Source organism: Bombina bombina, chromosome 4, assembly GCF_027579735.1.
Source record: "Bombina bombina isolate aBomBom1 chromosome 4, aBomBom1.pri, whole genome shotgun sequence".
NCBI lineage: Eukaryota > Metazoa > Chordata > Amphibia > Anura > Bombinatoridae > Bombina > Bombina bombina.
The window spans coordinates 983,043,843-983,063,523 of NC_069502.1; the positions used below are offsets into that span (position 1 = coordinate 983,043,843).

The 19,681-nt window shown below is 36.2% G+C and overlaps 1 protein-coding gene across 1 annotated transcript in view; it reads left to right on the forward strand.

Annotated features, from left to right (window-relative positions):
- Positions 1-19,681, forward strand: part of VRK2 (VRK serine/threonine kinase 2) — a 250,139-nt gene that overhangs the window by 106,021 nt on the left and 124,437 nt on the right. The window contains exon 9 of the mRNA XM_053712032.1: positions 15,166-15,286. Coding sequence (XP_053568007.1) covers positions 15,166-15,286 — 121 coding nt within the window. The remainder of the gene's footprint in view (positions 1-15,165; positions 15,287-19,681) is intronic.

Sequence of the window (19,681 nt, forward strand, 5' to 3'; positions counted from 1 at the left end):
ACCACATGTGGCCCATACCACTCCCCGCGTGTCCACAGCGCCAGCATCTATTCCCGGTTGTAGGATATAATTTGTATAATCGTCTAGGTGTAAAATACCAGTTATGAAGGATTTTATAGTTCATCTCTAGTAGGGCTGCCGATGAAGAGGATGACATAGTGTTTATAAATATAGATGATGCTACTTGGGGAAGAATAATAACTCCTAACTCCCTTTCCCATGATTCAATAGCACCAGGTAGGTACCCCGGAGGAGGTTGAGTTAAAATAGAATACATTTTAGATAAGGTGTGCCGTAAAGGGGTAGGGGATGCTATCAACGTCTCTAGTTTAGTCATGGGTCTAAGCATGTTATTTCTGGATTTATGAGTTGTAATATAATTGTGAAGTCTTCTATAGTTAAACCAGTTGCGGGCCCAAGTGAAGTTCCGCTCCTGAAGTGTAATATGTGGAAGTATGTGTTCATTCTCTGAGAGGTGGTGTATCGCAATGTCGGAGTGTAGGTTAGGGTCGGAGGGATAAGTCCCCAGGTCAGCCAAAGAAAAGTCAGAATTATATATCAGGGAAGTGAGTGGGGAGGGGTTGGATGAAAGGTATGGGTTAGTTTTATTCGCTTTTCCCCACTGCAATAGGGTCTCTTTAGTTATCGGATTGTCTATGTTGTGGATTATGCTTTCAAAACGGGGGGACCAGCAAACGGAGCGGAGATTCAGGTCTTTATATGGATATTCCTCCAGGTGAACCCACCGTTTCTGAGATCCATGTATCCTCCAGTCGAGGATCCTTTGGATATAAATGGCAGACCTGTATAATGCTAAATTGGGGACCCCTAGGTCACCATGTATTCGGGGGGATATCATTATCTTATTATTAATTCTGGAGTGTCTGCCTCCCCAAATGAAGGAGTTGAATAGCCTTTGAATATTCGTGAGGTATCTGGGTGGGAGGGGGATCGGAAGAGCTTGCAGTACATACAAAAGTCTGGGGAAAGCCGTCATTTTTATCGAATTAATTCTGCCCATCCAAGACAGATGTCTAGAGTGCCATGAGGAAAGTTCACGTTCTAAGGATACCCTAAGGGGGATATAGTTATAGTGATATGTTGAATCTAGGTCTTCAGTGAGATTAATACCTAAATATCTCAGTGAAGTTTTGCACCGACGGAAGGGACAGGTGAGTTCAATTTGTTGGGCAAGAGTGTCTGGCATCGAAATCCCTAGATACTCAGACTTAGACTGGTTAATGGTAAAGTTGGTTAATTTGTTAAAAAGCAACAATTCATCCAAGAGTATGGGTATTGACTTATCCGGGGATGTGAGGGAAAACAGCACGTCGTCCGCGAAGAGGGATAATTTATAAGTCTCTCCCCCAACTGATATACCCTTAATGCCTGGGTTTTGTCTGATTCTGGCGGTAAAAGTCTCCAAAAGACATATAAATAGTAAAGGAGACAGAGGGCACCCCTGTCTGGTGCCGTTTGTTATTGGGAAGGGGCGGGACAGGATGCCATTCAGGGTGATTCGGGCACTAGGGTTATTATATAGAGCAAAAATTCTGTGGAGCATAAGCTCGCCTAGGCCCATGGTTTTCAGTGTAGCCCTAAGGAAGGACCATCTAACTTGATCAAAGGCCTTCTCCGCATCGGTTGACAACCAGACTGCGGGAAGGCCCTGTTTTTTGGAGTGAATAAGTAGATGGAGATTTCGGACCGTGTTGTCCTTAGCTTCCCTGAGTGGAACAAAACCAACTTGGTCTTGATGAATGAGCTGTGGGAGATATTGGTTTAGTCTAATAGCTAACAGTTTAGCGAATATTTTTATATCTGCGTTTAGCAAAGAGATTGGCCTATAGTTAGGGATTCATCTCAGGGCATTTTAACAGTTTTTCACCACTAGAGGGTGTTAGTTCATGTGTTTCATATAGATAACACTGTGCTCACGCACGTGGAGTTCCTAGGAGCCACCACTGATTGGCTAAAATGCAAGTATGCCAAAAAAAAACTGAAATAAGGGGCAGTTTGCAGAGGCTTAGATACAAGATAATCACAGGGGTAAAAAGTGTATTACTATAACTGTGTTGGTTATTCAAAACTAGGGAATAGGTAATAAAGGGATTATCTATCTTTTAAAACAATAAATATTCTGGTGTAGACTGTCCCTTTTAAGTTAAATTTTCATGTTAGTCACCATCACAAATATTAAAAAATATACAGTATATATCTGGGTACTGATATTCCACTACAAAAATAGTTCTCATAAACAACATATAATTCTGCAATACAGAATTAAATCCCAGTCATAGAATTAATAGTGGTACAGAGTAACAGATAAAAATATATGTCATAGTTTCTCAGTGGAAAAAAAAGTTTTTGAAATCCCACCCTTTATATTATTACTCGTTGACTCCATAGCTTGGGTATTAGTTCCCAGGAGTAATAGATCATAGACTCTCACCACATCTATGACAAATACATAATTTATACTTACCTGATAAATTTATATTTTTTATGATGGTGAGAGTCCACTATACCCACCCTGTATTTTTCTGGGTTGTTTTTTACTTTCTTTCTTTTTTGCGCACATCTTTTTTCCCTGCTACTATTTCATTTGCTCTTATAACTTTTCCTTCCTCTTTTTGTACTTTGCTATATGTTAGACTGAGGTACTGTTTAGGTGGGTGTTTTTTATTTTTTTATTTTTTTTGGAGTTTGGGAATCTTTGCCTCCTCTTAGTGGTAGGAGTAATGGATCATGGACTCTCACCACCATTCGACTATGAAGATAGAAATGTTATGAGCATCCACATTGGGAAAACATAAAGTGGAGTGTTTTCAAGAAGCAGTTGACTAGAGCATGTATAGTCATCCATTCTGTTAAAAAAAAAAAAAAATAACATGACAGATAACGAACCTACACATTAGGTGTGCCCAAAAGATAGATTTTGAACTTCCAGTAGATAGATCACTTGACTTTTGTGTGTTTTCCTATTTCCTTCCCACCCATTAATGGGCTATATCACAAATGGCACTCTAACTTTAACGCTTGCGATATTGAAATATTGCACCCGTGTTACCTTGCATATTTTAAGTTGAAAGTAAACGGGACTGCACAAGCGCAAACTAAATTTGCAATCCTCGGGTAAGTGCGACTGAAGTCCTCGCAAAAAGGGTTAGAGCTAAATAAAAAGTTACACCAAACACAACATAAATACATAAAAAAAATACAATCATTTATAAACTTCATAATTAAAATTCTACATATAAATATCAATAAAAAAGTTATAAGGGTTGAAAAGTAAATGGTATATGACAAGGTGTTTGACTGAAAAGGGCAATAATATATAATGTGTGTGTTTATATATATATATATATATATATATATATATATATATGTGTGTATATATATATATACATACATGTGTGTGTGTGTGTGTATATATATATATATATATATATATATATATATATATTAAACTGTATATGTGTGTGTGTATATATAAGGTAAGTACGAAGTGCAGGTGAGAAAACTGTCGAGCATAATACAGGAGTGTTAGAGGGTGAGGCGTGGTGTGTGTATGGAGCTTAGCGTATCCTTGAAGAGGTACACAGTGTGGAAACAGAAGAGTGCAATACAGAAGATACTGCGGTTGGAACAACCACCTTACACTGAGAGGAACCATACTGAAAGAGGCCGAGGGAAATTAGTGTGCTGACACCCTGAAGTTTCACCTACACCCAGTAAGCAGAGGGAAACCAGTGAGCTGATCAATTGAAGTTTCACCATCATCCAAGGAAATCGTTGGAAATCCATGAGAGGAATTTACTGATGGGCTCATTACTTACCTCATACGATTGAGGTTCTATCTTGTAAGTTTGCATTGCATATAAACCCAAAGCACACTTGGGGAACTTTCAAGCTGCCTTGTTCACTATACAAGTGTTTAGCATTAATGTTTGATATCTGCCTATATAGATAATCTCAGGGCAATATTTTAAATCGCATATTATTTTTTCCTTGTATTACACTGTTGTTTATTATATCTTTACACAACCAGCGCTACCAAATCCCTTTTTATGTCCTCTTGTCTATCTATATATATATATATATATATATGTGTGTGTGTATATAGCTCTTTCCAGTCAAATACCTGAAAACAATAAAAATAATTTGTAATCAATATTAATATTTAATAATGTGTTTTATTGTGTATGTACTGTAAATATTTTACATTCCAATGTTCTTCACTCTATATTTTTAAATAGACATTCATATATAAATATATATATATATTTTTATATATATATATATATATATATGTGTGTGTGTTAGTTTTTTCCAGTTTGCGCGCTTCTTTGAAGTCTATGGGGAGAAGTAGTTAACATGGTTGCGATATCCGAAGTCCTGAAGTTAGCACGGGTCGGCTTTCGCTCGTGCACAAACATTTTACTTTAAAATTTTCATATGTGTGTATGTTAAATGTTTACTTCTAGCGGTGTTTGCTCCCCACTTGTAATCTGGCCCAATGAGAGGCAGTGCCTGTTCCACAGTATGGATCCTGAAGGTAAGAACGTTTATTTACACTTTTGCTATACAGGGTCAAAATCTGTCTCCTTTATGCCTCGATAGGATCAAGGGTTAATATCTCCTTCAGGGAGATTATTTGAACAGATAGGGGTTATTTATAACTGCTTTAATGTGAGAGTTTTTGGGCTCATAGACTGTGTGCTTTTGGCTTGGAACAAACAGGTTTCAACTTTGTTTTTGAGTGTTACACAGCTCATAATAGCTTAACGCCTTTTTCATAGCAGGGGACGTCCTGTCCTACAATCCACGTGACCAGGTGCAGGCTTTTTATTTCCTTCAATCCTGCTGTGGACATCACTCCTAAGGAGAGCGTTTGAACTGTTAGCTGTCTGGGTCTAGGAGGTGGTGAGTGCCCCAGCCATTGGGAATATAAAGGTGCCGTTTTTTGAATAAAGGCATTTAATTTTTGTCTGTCCTTCTGTGAATATATCTTAGCTATGGATGACTCTGATACTACATTAGAAGGTTCCGCTCCTTCTGTACTGATTAATAATACCTGTTTATATTGTGAGGAGGCCGTGGTTTGTCCATCTGCTCAATTTTGTTCCATTTGCCTAAGCACTGTTCGAAAGTCTAAGAAGGGAGGCAAGCCTGCTAATACTCATAGCGCTATTAGCCCCTCTGAGCCGTCTATTTCTCAGGAATCTGGGTCCCGAGAGATTACTACCCTTTTTTCGTTACCCGCTCCACATGCAGTTCCCTGCTGCTCAACTAATTTTCCATCTGGAGGGGGCTTTTTTCTGGCAGACTTTACCGCACATTTACAATCAGCGGTGTCTGCGGCCCTGAGTGCCTTACCTCGCTCAAACAAACACAAGAGAAAGGTTAAACATAGTTCTCCTGACCTAGAGTCATCTAAATTTTTGTTGGATTTAGCTACTATGTCAAGCTATCCAAGGATGAGTTAACCTCTGTAGCTTCAGATGGTGAACTTTCTGAGACTTCAGTTTCTAAAACTTCTTCAGTGGCGGAACCCTCCTTTAGATTTTAAAATTGAGCATTTGTGTTTTTTATTAAAGGAGGTTCTGTCTACGCTAGAGGTTCCAGAGGCTACACTCCCTGAGGAACCTAAGATCCCTAAATTACACAGGGTTTATGAAGACAGGAAGGTCCCTCTGACATTTCCTGTACCAGTTTAGATGGCGAACATTATTAGTAACAAATGGGAAAAAATAGGAACTTCTTTTTCCCCCTCGTCTACTCTTAAAAAATTATTCCCGGTCCCTGACTCTCAATTAGATTTGTGGGGCTCCAACCCTAATATGGATGGAGCTATTTCTACGCTGGCTAAGCGTACTACTATCCCTCTGGAGGATAGTTCTTCTTTTAGAGAGCCTGTGGATAAGAAAATGGAAACCTTTCTGAGGAAGATGTTTCAACATACAAAGGTTTTATTTCAACCGGCGGCAACTGTAGCTGCAGTTGCAGGAGCAGCTACCTACTGGTATGACTCTCTGTCAGAGCTCATTGAGGTAGAGACTCCCCTCGAAGATATTCAGGAGAGAATTAAGGCACTGAGAATTGCTAACTCCTTCATCTGTGACTCAAATTTGCAGATTATTTGCATAAATGCAAAGGCTTCTGGCTTTGTGGGTCTAGCCTGCCGGGCTCTCTGGTTAAAGTCTTGGTCTGCGGATATGACTTCTAACTCCAGACTCCTTTCTCTTCCTTTCAAGGGGAAGATTTTTTTCGGTACAGGGCTAGACTCCATTATTTCTAAGGTTACCGGAGGGAAAGGTGCCTTCCTACCGCAGGATAAGAAAAATAGGCCTAAAGGACGGCAATTGTTTAATTTTCGTTCCTTTCGTGCTGACAACAAATCACAATGACAGCAATCCTCATCCAAGTCCGAGCAGCCCAAGAGTACTTGGAAGCCGGCTCAGTCCTGGAATAAATCCAAACAGACTAAGGAGCCTGCCGAGAATAAATCCGCATAAAGGGGTGACCCTCGATCCGGGATCGGATCGAGTAGGGGGCAGATTGTCTCTTTTTTTCAGACGCTTGGTTCCAGGATGTACAGGTTCCTTGGGTCCTGGAGGTTGTATCTCAAGGATGCAGGATAGGATTCAAGTCTCATTCCTACTCTCCAGTCTGTCTACAAGACCAGAAAATAGGGCTGTCTTCTTAGGTTGCATACGGGATATCTCCTATCTAGGAGTAATTGTCTTGGTACCTACAGCAGAAAGAGGTTTGGGGTTTTATTCAAACCTTTTGGTAGTTCCAAAGAAGGAGGGAACTTTTCGTCCAATTCTCGACCTAAAGTGCCTAAACAAGTTTCTGAGTGTTCCCTCTTTCAATACGGTCAATCCTTCCTCTGGTTCAGGAAGGACAGTTTATGACCACAATAGACCTGAAGGATGCATACCTTCATGTCCCGATTAACAGTGAATATTTTCAGTTTCTGAGGTTTGCCTTTCTGGACCAGCACTTCCAGTTCATAGCTCTTCCGTTTGGCCTAACTACTGCTCCAAGGATATTTTCAAAGGTTCTGGGGGCTCTTCTAGCCGTTGCCTGAACACAAGGTATTGCAGTAGCGCCCTACCGGGGTGATATCTTGGTACAGGCACCATCTTTTAGTCTAGGGGAAGAACATTCGGAGTCCCTTTTTAATCTTCTTCGATCACATGGATGGAAAATAAACTTTGAAAAGAGTTCTCTTACTCCAAGTGCAAGGGTGAATTTCCTGGGGACAATAATAGACTCCATATCCATGAGGATATTCCTAACAGATCAGAGACATTGCAAGTGAACTTCTGCATGCCTTGCCCTCCTGGCCTTCGTGAGACCTTTAGTGGCTCAGTGTATGGAGGTGATCGGACTCATAGTGTCTTGTATGGACATCATTCCTTTTGCCAGATTCCATCTCAGACCCTTACAACTATGCATGCTGAGACAATGGAACAGCGACCATTCAGATCTGTCTCAACAGATCATGCTGGACAACCTGTTGAGAGACTCGCTCTCTTAGTGACTCTGTCTATATCATCTTACAACTATGCATGCTGAGACAATGGAACGGCGACCATTCAGATCTGTCTCAACAGATCGTGCTGGACAACCTGTTGAGAGACTCGCTCTCTTAGTGACTCTGTCTATATCATCTTTCCCAAGGCACGTGCTGCTTAAGACTGTCCTGGGAGATTGTGACTACGGACGCAAGCCTTTCCAGCTGGGGAGCCATTTGGGGTGCCAAGAAGGCACCAGGTCTGTGGACTCAGGAGCAGTCCTCCCTTCCGATCAATATTTTGGAACTCCAGGCAATCTTCATTGCCTTGAAGGCTTGGCCCCTTCTGGGTTCATCCCAGTTTATCAGATTCCAATCAGACAATATAACCTTGGTTGCCTACATCAATCATCGGGGGGAACAAGAAGTTCCTTGGCGATGAGAGAAGTATCTCAGATACTAGAATGGGCGGAGACTCACAGATGTACGCTGTCAGCGATCCACATTCCGGATGTGGACAACTGGGAAGCGGACTTCCTCAGCAGGCAATCCTTTCACCCAGGGGAATGGTCTATCCACCTGAGGTGTTTGCAGAGATATGCAGCAAGTGGGGACGCCGGAGATAGATCTCATGGCAACCCACCTCAATACAAAGTCACCCAGGTTATGGGTCAAGATCGAGGAATCCTCAGGCGTAATTGATAGATGCCCTATCTGTACCATGGAGGTTTAGACTCATTACCGCTTCTCCCTTGTGTGGTGGCTCGCATCAAGCAGGAGCAAGCATCAGTGATTCTGATTGCTCCATCATGGCCGCAAAGGACATGGATTTTGATCTGGTGGGGATGTCCTCATCTCCTCAGTGGAGGTTACCTTATCGCAGAGATCTGCTAATACCGGGTCCCTTCGTTCATCAAAATCTAGATTCTCTGCGGCTGACTGCATGGAGATTGAACGCTTAGTCTTAGCCAATAGAGGGTTCTCAGAGTGTTATCTACACTCTGGTCCAGGCTCGTAAGCCACTTACTAGTCGTATTTACCATAAAGTGTGGAGGACATACTTGTACTGGTGTGAAGAGCGTGGCTTTTCCTGGCATAAGGTTAAGGTTGCCAGAATGGTATCTTTTATCCAGAGTCTATCTGCTAGTTCCCTGAAGGGACAGATATCTACACAAGAGATTGGCTGAGCTTCCGGATGTGCCTTCCTTTGTTAAGTCTCTGAATAGGATCAGACCTGTGTTTAGATCTGGGGCTTTGCCTTGGAGCCTAAATCTTGTTCTTAGTGTTTTGTAGCAGGCTCCGTTTGAGCCTATGCATACTGTTGACATAAAATTGTTATCTTAGAAAGTTCTTTTTTGCTGACTATTGCATTCTGCACGCAGAGTTTCTGAGATTTCTGCTTTACGATGTGAATCCCCTTATCTTATTTTCCATACTGATAAGGCGGTTTTACGTACTAAATTAGGGTTCCTCCCTAAGGTTTTGTTGGACTGTAACATTAATCAAGAAATTGTTGTTCCTTCCTTGTGTCCTAATCCTTCTTCAGCGAAGGAATGCTTGTTTCACAATCTGGATGTGGTTCATGCCTTGAAGTTATATCTTCAGGCTACTAAGGAATTCAGACAATCTTCCTCTTTGTTTGTCATCTATACGGGGAAGCTTAAGGGGTAGAAGGCTACTACGACTTCCCTATCTTTCTGGTTGAGGAGTGTCATCTGCTTAGCTTAAGAGACAGCGGGGCGACAGCTTCCTGAGAGGATAACGGCTCATTCCACTAGAGCAGTGGCTTCCTCCTGGGCTTTTAAGAACGAAGCCTCTATGGATCAGCTTTGAAAGGCGGTTACCTGGTCCTCCTTACACACTTTTTCTAAATTTTACAAGTTCAATGTGTTTGCTTCGGCTGGAGCAGCTTTCGGCAGGCTGTGGTGCCCTCAAAATAGGGTTTGCCTCTTCTTTTTTTTTTTTTTGTTCCCTCCCGTTATTCATTCAGTGTCCTCTGGAGCTTGGGTATAGTTTTCCCAACAGTAAGGAATAACGTTGTGGACTCTCCCTGCCTTATGGAAGGAAAACATAATCTATGCTTACCAAAAATATTCCTTTCCTTCCTGGCAGGGAGAGTCCATGACCCGCCTGTAATTTATTTTTTGATGTGCGGCTCCCTTTTTATATTTTTCTCTGGCACCTTTATACCCTGATGTTTCTTCTACTTTTCCTTGTTCCCTTGGCAGAATGACTGGGGGATAGGGGAAGTGGCAGGGATATTTAAGCCTTTGGCTGGGGTGTCTTTGCTTCCTCCTGGTGGCCAGGTTTTGTATTTCCCAACCGTAAGGAATGAAGTTGTGGAGTCTCCCTGCCAGGGAAGAAAATAATTTATCAGGTAAGCATAAATTATGTTTTTCTTGCCTGGCAACATGCTCAAACTAATAAGACATATGATTCATCACTTTCCTGGGTATTTTTGTTTAAATTGCATTGAATCTGAAATGTTTCATTTTTTATTGTCTTGTAAAACATTTATTAACACCCTGTTAGTGCTTTGTTTTTTATGACACTTTGCATTTGTAAGCAACTCTCAGATGCATCACTCCACTGGCAGTTTGACACCTGTAAAACAATGCCAAATTTGCTAATTTGATGGTTCTTTTGACGTCACAGAACTTGTATAAAAATGAGAATAGAAATTGATAAACAGCATTAATGTATTAAATTTGAATTTCAGCTAACAGCTTCAATAAAGATCTAAATCAATATGCTAATAAAGGTTGCGTTATACCTGTGTTTTTGTTTCAGTTCAATTTTTTTGTAATGACACACATTTTGGTCAGTAGAGAACTGTAGCTTTGTTATAGCACGGTAGAGCTACACAGTGATTCATGTTCAAGTCTCAAATACTCCGGCTCTCACACAAACAGAGACATATTACCAACATCTTTTTTTCCTCTAAAATGTCACTTAGCTTTTTTTTTGTGATAAGATTCTTTTCTTTTTTTTGTCTTAATTGTCACATGGTGTCCAGTGTGTTATAGTGATTATATTTTGTTAGCTATTGTGTAAATATTTAATTGCATAACTATGATTAATCTTAACTTTTTTTTAAACTTGGTGCAAATACATAGAAAAAAATGGAAATTATTTACATTTTTATTCTTATGTATACTGTGGTCTTATTAACGACTAAAAAAGTTTAAGGTAATATTTATTTCTGAATAATATGCATAGAAAAAAAAGGATCACAACAGAATTGTTGGACTACAATGCATTTTATAAATCTAGTAACCTAATTCCCTAACTGCATATTTACATGGGATTTGGTAATCTGGGATCTCCAACTACCAGTGCCTACCACAGGCATTTTATCAGAATATAAAAAAAATAAATACTTTAAATCAAATTAATTTCTCAATGTATTTTTAAGAAACTTTGGAAACATTCTTAAAATAAGTTTTATTAAAGAATTTATTTATGCTCTTGTTTTTCACAGTCTGCATTGAGGTGCATAATATCAGCTCACAACAAATATTAAGTGGTGCTTAGGTGACAGTAATTTTAAGTGATATCTCCACATAAAAAAAAAAGTGTTGTCTTTTCATTTAGTTATCGGATATTGAAGATATTGAATTGTAAGTTCTTGATATCATGCAATTAAACACACTTATGCACACAATAAGTAAATACCAGTTGTGTACCTACGTAAGCCTTTTTTTTGTCAGATGTTGAAACCATTCTCACACTTTAGATTAACTCCTTTTATATCGAAGCACCTAAAGCAAATTTTGTATTTTTTTTTAAAATAAATTTGTTTTGCAATCATTTAGATTAAGTATGCTATTTCTTAATGCAGGTTATATATCACACCCTGTTAAATTAAAGTATATTTCAATGTCTAGAGATTTTAAAATACTTACATTGAGCACCATATAAGAGAAATATTTTACTGTACCTGTTTTAAGAAAATGAATGTGGTTTTGAAATAGAAATAAAATTCTAGCTTGTAATAGAAGAGGACTTTTAAGTATAAGGTTTGTCACATTTAATTTCAAAAGCACGTGCGGGGTTATTATATTTGACGTGTTGTCTAATAATTAAAGAGAATTATTCCTGCGTCTAAAATACTTTTTTAATTTGCTACACTGTTAGAGGTGCTAAAGTAATATTTGAATCAATGCATACTATGGATTTTTGTAGATTTTTCCACTTGCAAGGCATGCAGTCAATACCTAATTTCTTTTTAGATATACCACACTTAATATATTGATTTTTTTTTTTAAATACTTCAGATCTGTAACTTGAGTGAATAAAATCTCCTTTAATTTGATATTGTGAGCTGTGTTTTAGTGCAAGGAAGCCAGTGTGTAAATACACAACCCCTTTCTCTTGCTATATTACACAGCCTTTATTTTTATATTTATAGTGATGTGTAAAGGTTAACACTTTACAGTGCTTTTAGTTTCACTGTCAGGACAATAAGGTCTACACTGCATTATAAAAAAAGACAGAAAAATGTCTTAAATTGCCTTCACCGTTGCATTTAGCTGCACTTTGTTCCTTTTGCAATGCACTGCACAAATACTGTTGCTAGCATCTCATCTCCCTGATCTAAATTAATGCAGTAGCATATCTCTCCCTTCGGTACTGTTTAAAATGTTAATTTAGTTTGCTAGGCACAAGAAATTTGTAGAAGATCTTGATAAGGGTTTCTTGGTAGTATTACACTTCTATCATTTTCTTGTGGTTTGGCGGGTAGATGAGAATGGATATGCTGCTTAAACACAGTCAAAAATGATTTTTTTTTTTTCATGCCCCAAATGATTTTGATGAATTACTAAGATTACTGAATACATACAATAGAAGAAATCCTAGAGAATTCTAAAGCAACTGAAAATAACCACAGTTTATTATTTAAGTCATATTTAGTTAGTGTATATATATATATATATATATATATATATATATATATATATATATATATATATACACACACACACACATAAACGTGTCTGTATCTATAACACTTTTTTAAAGCCTATATTGCTTTTTAATATACCTATTTGATTGAATACAGCTTAGGTGTAGAAAACAATTTTAGAACCGTGTTGCATGTTGTTTTTCTAGTTATATAGTGTTTTGATTGTGATAAATATGTACTTGTCCCTAATATAAACAGGATATCAAACAGAATTATTATTCATTAAACAGATATCCTTCCATTATCTCTGATGCATATTGCCAATAGTTTTCAGCTATATTTGCACAAAAAAACACTTATGATATGTTGCTCACTGTCATGTTTGCTTATCTAACAGATTAGTAAAGACCCAATATGTATAAATAACTTCCATTTATCTTTTCTTCTATCAGTATAATGATAGCTATCAATCCAACACAATGAAGTAGTAAAAAAATTACATCTTTAGACTTTAAAGGTGACCTTTAGAAGTTTTTGGAATTTAGCAAAATTAAGGAATAATTGTATAACAGGTGTATTCATATATAATTTAAATGTATTTTATAGTATTTTGTTTTTTTTTTTAAATTATTTTTTTATATAGAGTCAAGTTAAAAGTCAGCTATACATTTGTACAATGAGATAATCAGAGATTGGAGCTATACTGCATTACATAAAACTTTTCAGTAAACACAAATGTATTTTATAGTAATTTTTTTATTACTTTTTATATAGAGTCAAGTAAAAGTCAGCTATACATTTGTACAATTAGATAATCAGAGATTGGAGCTATACTGCATTACATAAAACTTTTCAGTAAACACAAATGTATTTTATAGTAATTTTTTTATTACTTTTTATATAGAGTCAAGTAAAAGTCAGCTATACATTTGTACAATTAGATAATCAGAGATTGGAGCTATACTGCATTACATAAAACTTTTCAGTAAACACAAATGTATTTTCAAATCTCTGTTTTAATGTTAATTTTGTACTATCCTTTAGCAATAAAAATGTCTACAAAGATTTATGATTCTTAAATTTTGAACAGGTTGATGTTACTTAAAGCTTCATACCAGATTAAACATATTAGAAAACTAGCCATTTCCTAATATCGTTTTCCCAAAGGAATAGTTGCATGTACTTGCTGGTAGCTGTGTTATATCAATAGTTGCCAGAGTAGAGTCTGAAAAATGGTTTTATAAGGTTGTAATCTGGTATAGCTATAATGGAAAAAGAACTTGTGAACACGTATATAAATGGAATCATTCCACGGTTAATGGGAGATTTATGACTGATGAAATCGGTACAGAACAGCAAGTGGCGGAGATTGTGTTTTTATTTTAATACAAGAGCCAAGTCTTGCATTAGGACATTGCTGAAGCTAGTGCAGGAAATAAACGACACCCAGGGGATGGAGTAGCATTCTCTTAGATTGAAGGGCCTTTAATAATCACATATCTTAATAGCAGTTTAGCTGGAGAGGGTGTATATGTAAAAGCTAATCTTGGCTTTATGCATAGTAACACAAAACAGTTATCATGTGCTGGCGCTGTAGCTTTTAATAGTTGACTTTTAAAATTAAAATATAAGTTTGCTGAGTGAATTTCTTGTATTCGCTTAACGAAGGATCATAAAACATCTTGCAGGTTTAACAACCTTATGCAGCAGTAGATGTGATTATATCTTTCCAGTTGCTCTAACATATAAAATATATGTCTCCATTCGTGCTTACTTTTTGAAACCGTTTTATGAATAATGCTACCAAATTTATAATGTACACAAAAATCCTAAAATACTAGCTAAATATTTATTAGGGTTTTTTTTATGTGTCAGAATGTTTTATCCCTGAACTAAAAATCCAATATTAACGTTAGTCCAATATTTTAAATTTAAATGTTTCATTTTTTTTCCTGTGGGAAATTGGTAAATGATGAATACAGATTAAATCCACAGTTTATAATAATAATAATTGAGATTGTTGACAAGTTTAATATATTTAAAAATACCTTTTGAGATATTTTAACATTTTTTTCTTTTCTATTAATAGCTGTATATTTCAGTGGTAAAAATTGTGGAATCCTGTGAACAATGTATTAATGTGATTATTATTTGTTGTGGCTTAGTATAAAATGATAAACTGTTAAATGATTATCTGCTGTATTCTGACTTTATTATTTCTACACTAGATGGCAGTTTTGCCTTAGCTTTCAATTTCACAATTTAAATGTAACAGAACAGGAAAGGCCATCAATGTTTAGTCTGCACTCTGAGGGTCTCTGCATGACCATTGTAGACCCTATGGACTTCCTGGAACATGTGTTAGCAATTTAGCCGCAGACATTTATTTCTTTGTTTTATTGCCTGGCTCTTTGAGAAAGTGTTGGTGCTGGGTTATGGGCTGTCTGGATCATGTCAGAGGCCATAGGGATCAAGTTCATGTGACAGGCTAGACTGAGGAAGGATGAAGTTGGAGGAGGTAAGAAAACTGACCCTCCCTTACTGCAGCAACAAGTCACTGGCTGTCTGTGGTGCAAAGCCAAAATGACTGGGCGTTCTTAGTTTTAATACAGCTGAAAAAACAAAACACTTTGCACATTTTACTTTTTCATATTTCAGCAGTAATAGTTCAAGCATTCCTAAAAATTGTATTCTGTTACTTAATCATTTTTTTTTCTTTTTTGTATTTTTTTAGCCCCTTCCAGGCGAGGGGACCTAGAAATCCTTGCTTACTGCATGCTGAACTGGTTATGTGGGAAGCTGCCCTGGGATCACAATCTAAAGGACCCCTCTGCTGTCCAAGCCTCAAAGACAAAGTATGAATGTTTTTTATTAGTGTTCCAAGTTTAACATTACTTTCCTTTAATCATCCTACTAAATAGAAATTACAGAGTTTACACACTTATAAAGCATCATTTTACTGGAAACAACAATATTATTTGTTTTTTTTTATATATATATTTTACAAAAGTCAAGCAAATATTTTAAGCTGGGCCCTATAATGCAATTGCTAACAATAAAAACTGCTGGTAAATAAATAATAATAAATTATATTTAATTAATACTTATTCAGTTAAGCATATCCAGAGAGTCTCATCGATAAAATTCAATTAAAGACGGCATCTGCAAGTGTTTTTAGGATTCCTTTATTCTCTATTTTGCAATATTTTTTTATATTGTGCTTTGAAATGACTTTATATTAACAATGCTACATTATCAGAGATTTGGTAGTACAATTCATAGCAGTGACAGGCTGCTTTGTCTTTGTATTTATACTTTTGTAAATGTATTTTTCATGCAGGCAGAATGATAACGCGTTCACACTGATTCTAAAATATATTTATAATTTTCTATATATTTTTCTACTGTAATCTATAGATTGCAGGCTGTATTACCCTTTATTGGAACCTGTTATGTATTGTGGTGCTTTATCAATTAGTATTTCATTTTAAATAATTCAATGTTTAGTTATTTAGGCAGTACCATTTGGAAATGACCGAATGCCTAGGATAGGTATAGTAAATGTATTTGTGCCAGAAATGTCTGCTCCGTTCATGTTATAGGGGCCTTCAATACCTTTAATTGTAGTTTTTAGATTGCGGTTGTTAGATACAATATTTGTGCATAAAGTTTATAGGAAATAGAAAGGGTTACTGTAGCTGCTCAAAATCAACCTCTATGCAATAAGGTCAGACAGGACACAGTTGGATTCCTGAATATGGAATGTATCCTGTTGGTTTAAGTAAAGTTTTTAATTTTATAAGAATTTCACCCTTAAAAGGTGTAAAAATCATAGATGGAATGAATCGTGATAGATTAACCTTTTTCATTGTTGTTTATAATGCTTTAAAAATGGTAATCTCAACATTAAATGCATTGAGTTAGAAGAATTCGAATTACTCCTTCGGCTTTGTTCTTATTATGTATGAATTTAAGCTTCTTACCATGAATAATACATATATGAATTTAAAAGTGAATATCATTGAAATGGTATAAAATATAAGAAAAACTAAGCACTCTGGAAAAAAAATGTCTTTAAAGAGCAGAAGTCTATTCTTCTCTGCAATGTCCGTCTGCCCTTATGTATATATGGAGCATTGATGAAAATATCCTTAAAGATGATAGTTCTATATACTCTTCCTGCTAGGTAAATATGACACCTTAATCCTTACATACATTTTTTGCTAGGAGCTGGCATATATTAAAAAATGCATTTCTACCCTACAAGGATGGTTGCAGATCTCTCTTTTTTTTTTTTTTTAGAGAGAGATAATCCCATGAATTTTGAACATAAATATGGCCAACAAATAGTTGACATGACAGAAAAGTATTGCAGACTTTAAAATGTCCATTGTTCATCACAGTATAACCAAACTGACAGCAGTGTAATATACAAACACAACAAAAGGATACATGCGCAAATTGATTCACAATGTGCATATTTATTACAAAAGCGTATACCATAAAATACAGTTTTTATTCATATGTTTAACTCTCTTTGGAGCTGAGACAGTTAATTTAAAGTGGCAAACAAAATATACTGTAAATACTTTAAAGGACCAGTCAACACAGTAGATTTGCAAAATCAACAAATGCAAGATAACAAGACAATGCAATAGCACTTAGTCTGAACTTTACATGAGTAGTAGATTTTTTTTCCTGACAATTTTAAAAATTATGTTTTTTTCCACTCCCCCTGTACCATGTGACAGCCATCAGCCAATCACAAATGCATACACGTACCATGTGACAGCCATCAGCCATTCACAAATGCATACACACTTATTTTTGCACATGCTCAGTAGGAGCTGGTGACTCAAAAAGTTTAAATATAAAAAGACTGTACACATTTAGTTAATGGAAGTAAATTGGAAAGTTGTTTAAAATGGCATGTTCTATCTGAATCATGACAGTTTAATTTTGATTGAGTGTCCCTTTAAGTGTTGATCAGCCTCAAGAATCAAAGCAAACTACTGAAAGTGTCTTAAATTTATTTCATAACTACAGAAACATATTTTTCTTTGTTCTTTTTTATTTATAACGATATTGATGAAGCACATTTTGACACACCTGTGATTATAAGTATATAAAAACAATTCTAGGATATGATCTAACAGTTAAATAAGCAATTTACTCAAGCATATCCACATATTTTGTATTGAAAAACCAAGACTGAAAACAGATTGAAAACTTATGAAGTAACAGATTGTTGCGAAAAATATTTTAGAAAATATAAATAAAAAAATGGACAGTGAAGCCTGAAATGTAAAATCTGACACTATTATAGATTAAAACAAACAAAAAATATATACACATTTTGTTATGTTAATCTCCAATTAATATATTATCTTGATTCTATCTAGTAGCACTCACCAATAAAGGTTGGCTAATTTTATAAAGAACCAAACAAAAATGAAGCTTTAAACCAAACGTTCACATATTGGCAGGAGTTTTTTTCTTTTGGAGTTCATTATTAGAAACAGGGATTCAAGGTGATAATGACTTTCCTTTTAGTAGTGTTCTCAGTCTCGCTCCTGAGAAACAAAGTTCACTTCCAGCATTAAGAGTTCTCAAATTCAACACAAGCCTTTTCAAGAGGTAAATAAATCTGCATCCTTCTCTCAAGCACAGTTATCATAAGATTACACCTGCCCAAAACTATTCCTTAGGAGAACATCTATTCCAAGAAGTCTGGACAATCTTGATTTCAGATGTTTGGGGTTTGGATGTGATCAGGCAAGGCTGCATTATAACATAATATATAATAATACACTATATAATTTGAAAAAGCAATTGAAAAACCAATTTATTTTTCGCAAATCTCAAATACCAGTTGTTTTAGTGCAGTGGCTTGTATGACATAAATTATGTCTTTTAAAAGCAATGCACACCACAGTCAGCTTTCTGAGCAGGAATGGTGTTTAAATACCGGTGCATAGATCCTCACAGGATATGTGCATATGCTGCAGAAAACCAGTAATAGCTTTTACTAGAAGCATTTTTATCTTATGGTTTCAAGTCTTTATTGCCTACAAGGGATATTAAACCATTATGGCATCTCCTTGAAAATCATTACAGGAAGCATCCTTTTGGAATCTTTTTTTTTTTGTTTGGTTATTATATTAGCCAGATGAGTAGGTTGCAAGTACTATTCTACTGTTTTCTTTAGTTAATTTTCCATTGAGATAAAGTGGTCCTTCAAAAAAATTACTGAATTCCTGCCTAGGTGGTTGCCAAGTTTCATGTCTTTTAAGTCATATATCTTCACTCAATTTGTCTTCCTATAAAGCTTTTTGAATAGAAAGTGGCCTTTGTGATTCTTGGTCTTCACGTATATATTTTAATTTCCAATAGATTGTTCACTGCATTATTATAGCTTATCCAGTAACAAAGTCACATTTTCCTCTGGGGCTAAAATGGCGCCTTAAACAGAAATCTCTTCTGAAGACCTGAACAAGGTAGAAGTTTGGAGTTCTCACACTTTTCTGAAGTACAATAAATGTAACATTCATCCCATTGCCGAGGTCAACTTTGGAAATGGAAAAAAAAACCCATTATCCTTCCTTCTAAATAAAGCATATTTTTCCAATATGATTAACTATGACATAGTAACATAGTAATATAGCAGATAAGGTTGAAAAAAAGACAGAAATCCATTGAGTTCAACCTATACAAATCTTAATATACTTACAAAAAGCTCCAGTTGAGTTTAAATTAATTCCATTAAAAAGGTGACACAAGCAATCATATATCCCTGTATTCTGTTTCTTGCCAGAAATGTTTCTAAACCATTTTTAAATGCATCTAAGTTATTGGCATTACCTCCTTAGGTAATGAGATCCACAATTTCATTGCTCTTACAGTGAAAAAATGTTCATGCTGCAGGAGATTAAATCTGCCCCCCTCCAGCCTTTAATTTTGACCTCTTGTCACAAACAATTTTCTTGGAATAAACAGAGCTTCTGCCATCTCTGTATATGGCCTTGGATATATTTATATAAAGCAGTCATGTCACCTTTCAAAGTGACTTTTTTCTAAAGAAAACAGACACAGTTTTCTCCTCATAGCCTAAATTCTCCATTCCACTTATTAGCTTTGTGGCCCTTCTCTGAACTTTTTCTAAATCTGCAATGTCTTTTGAGATTGGTTCCCAGAACTGAACTCTTTACTCAAGGTGAGGTCTTACTAGGGATTTGTATAGTGACAGAATT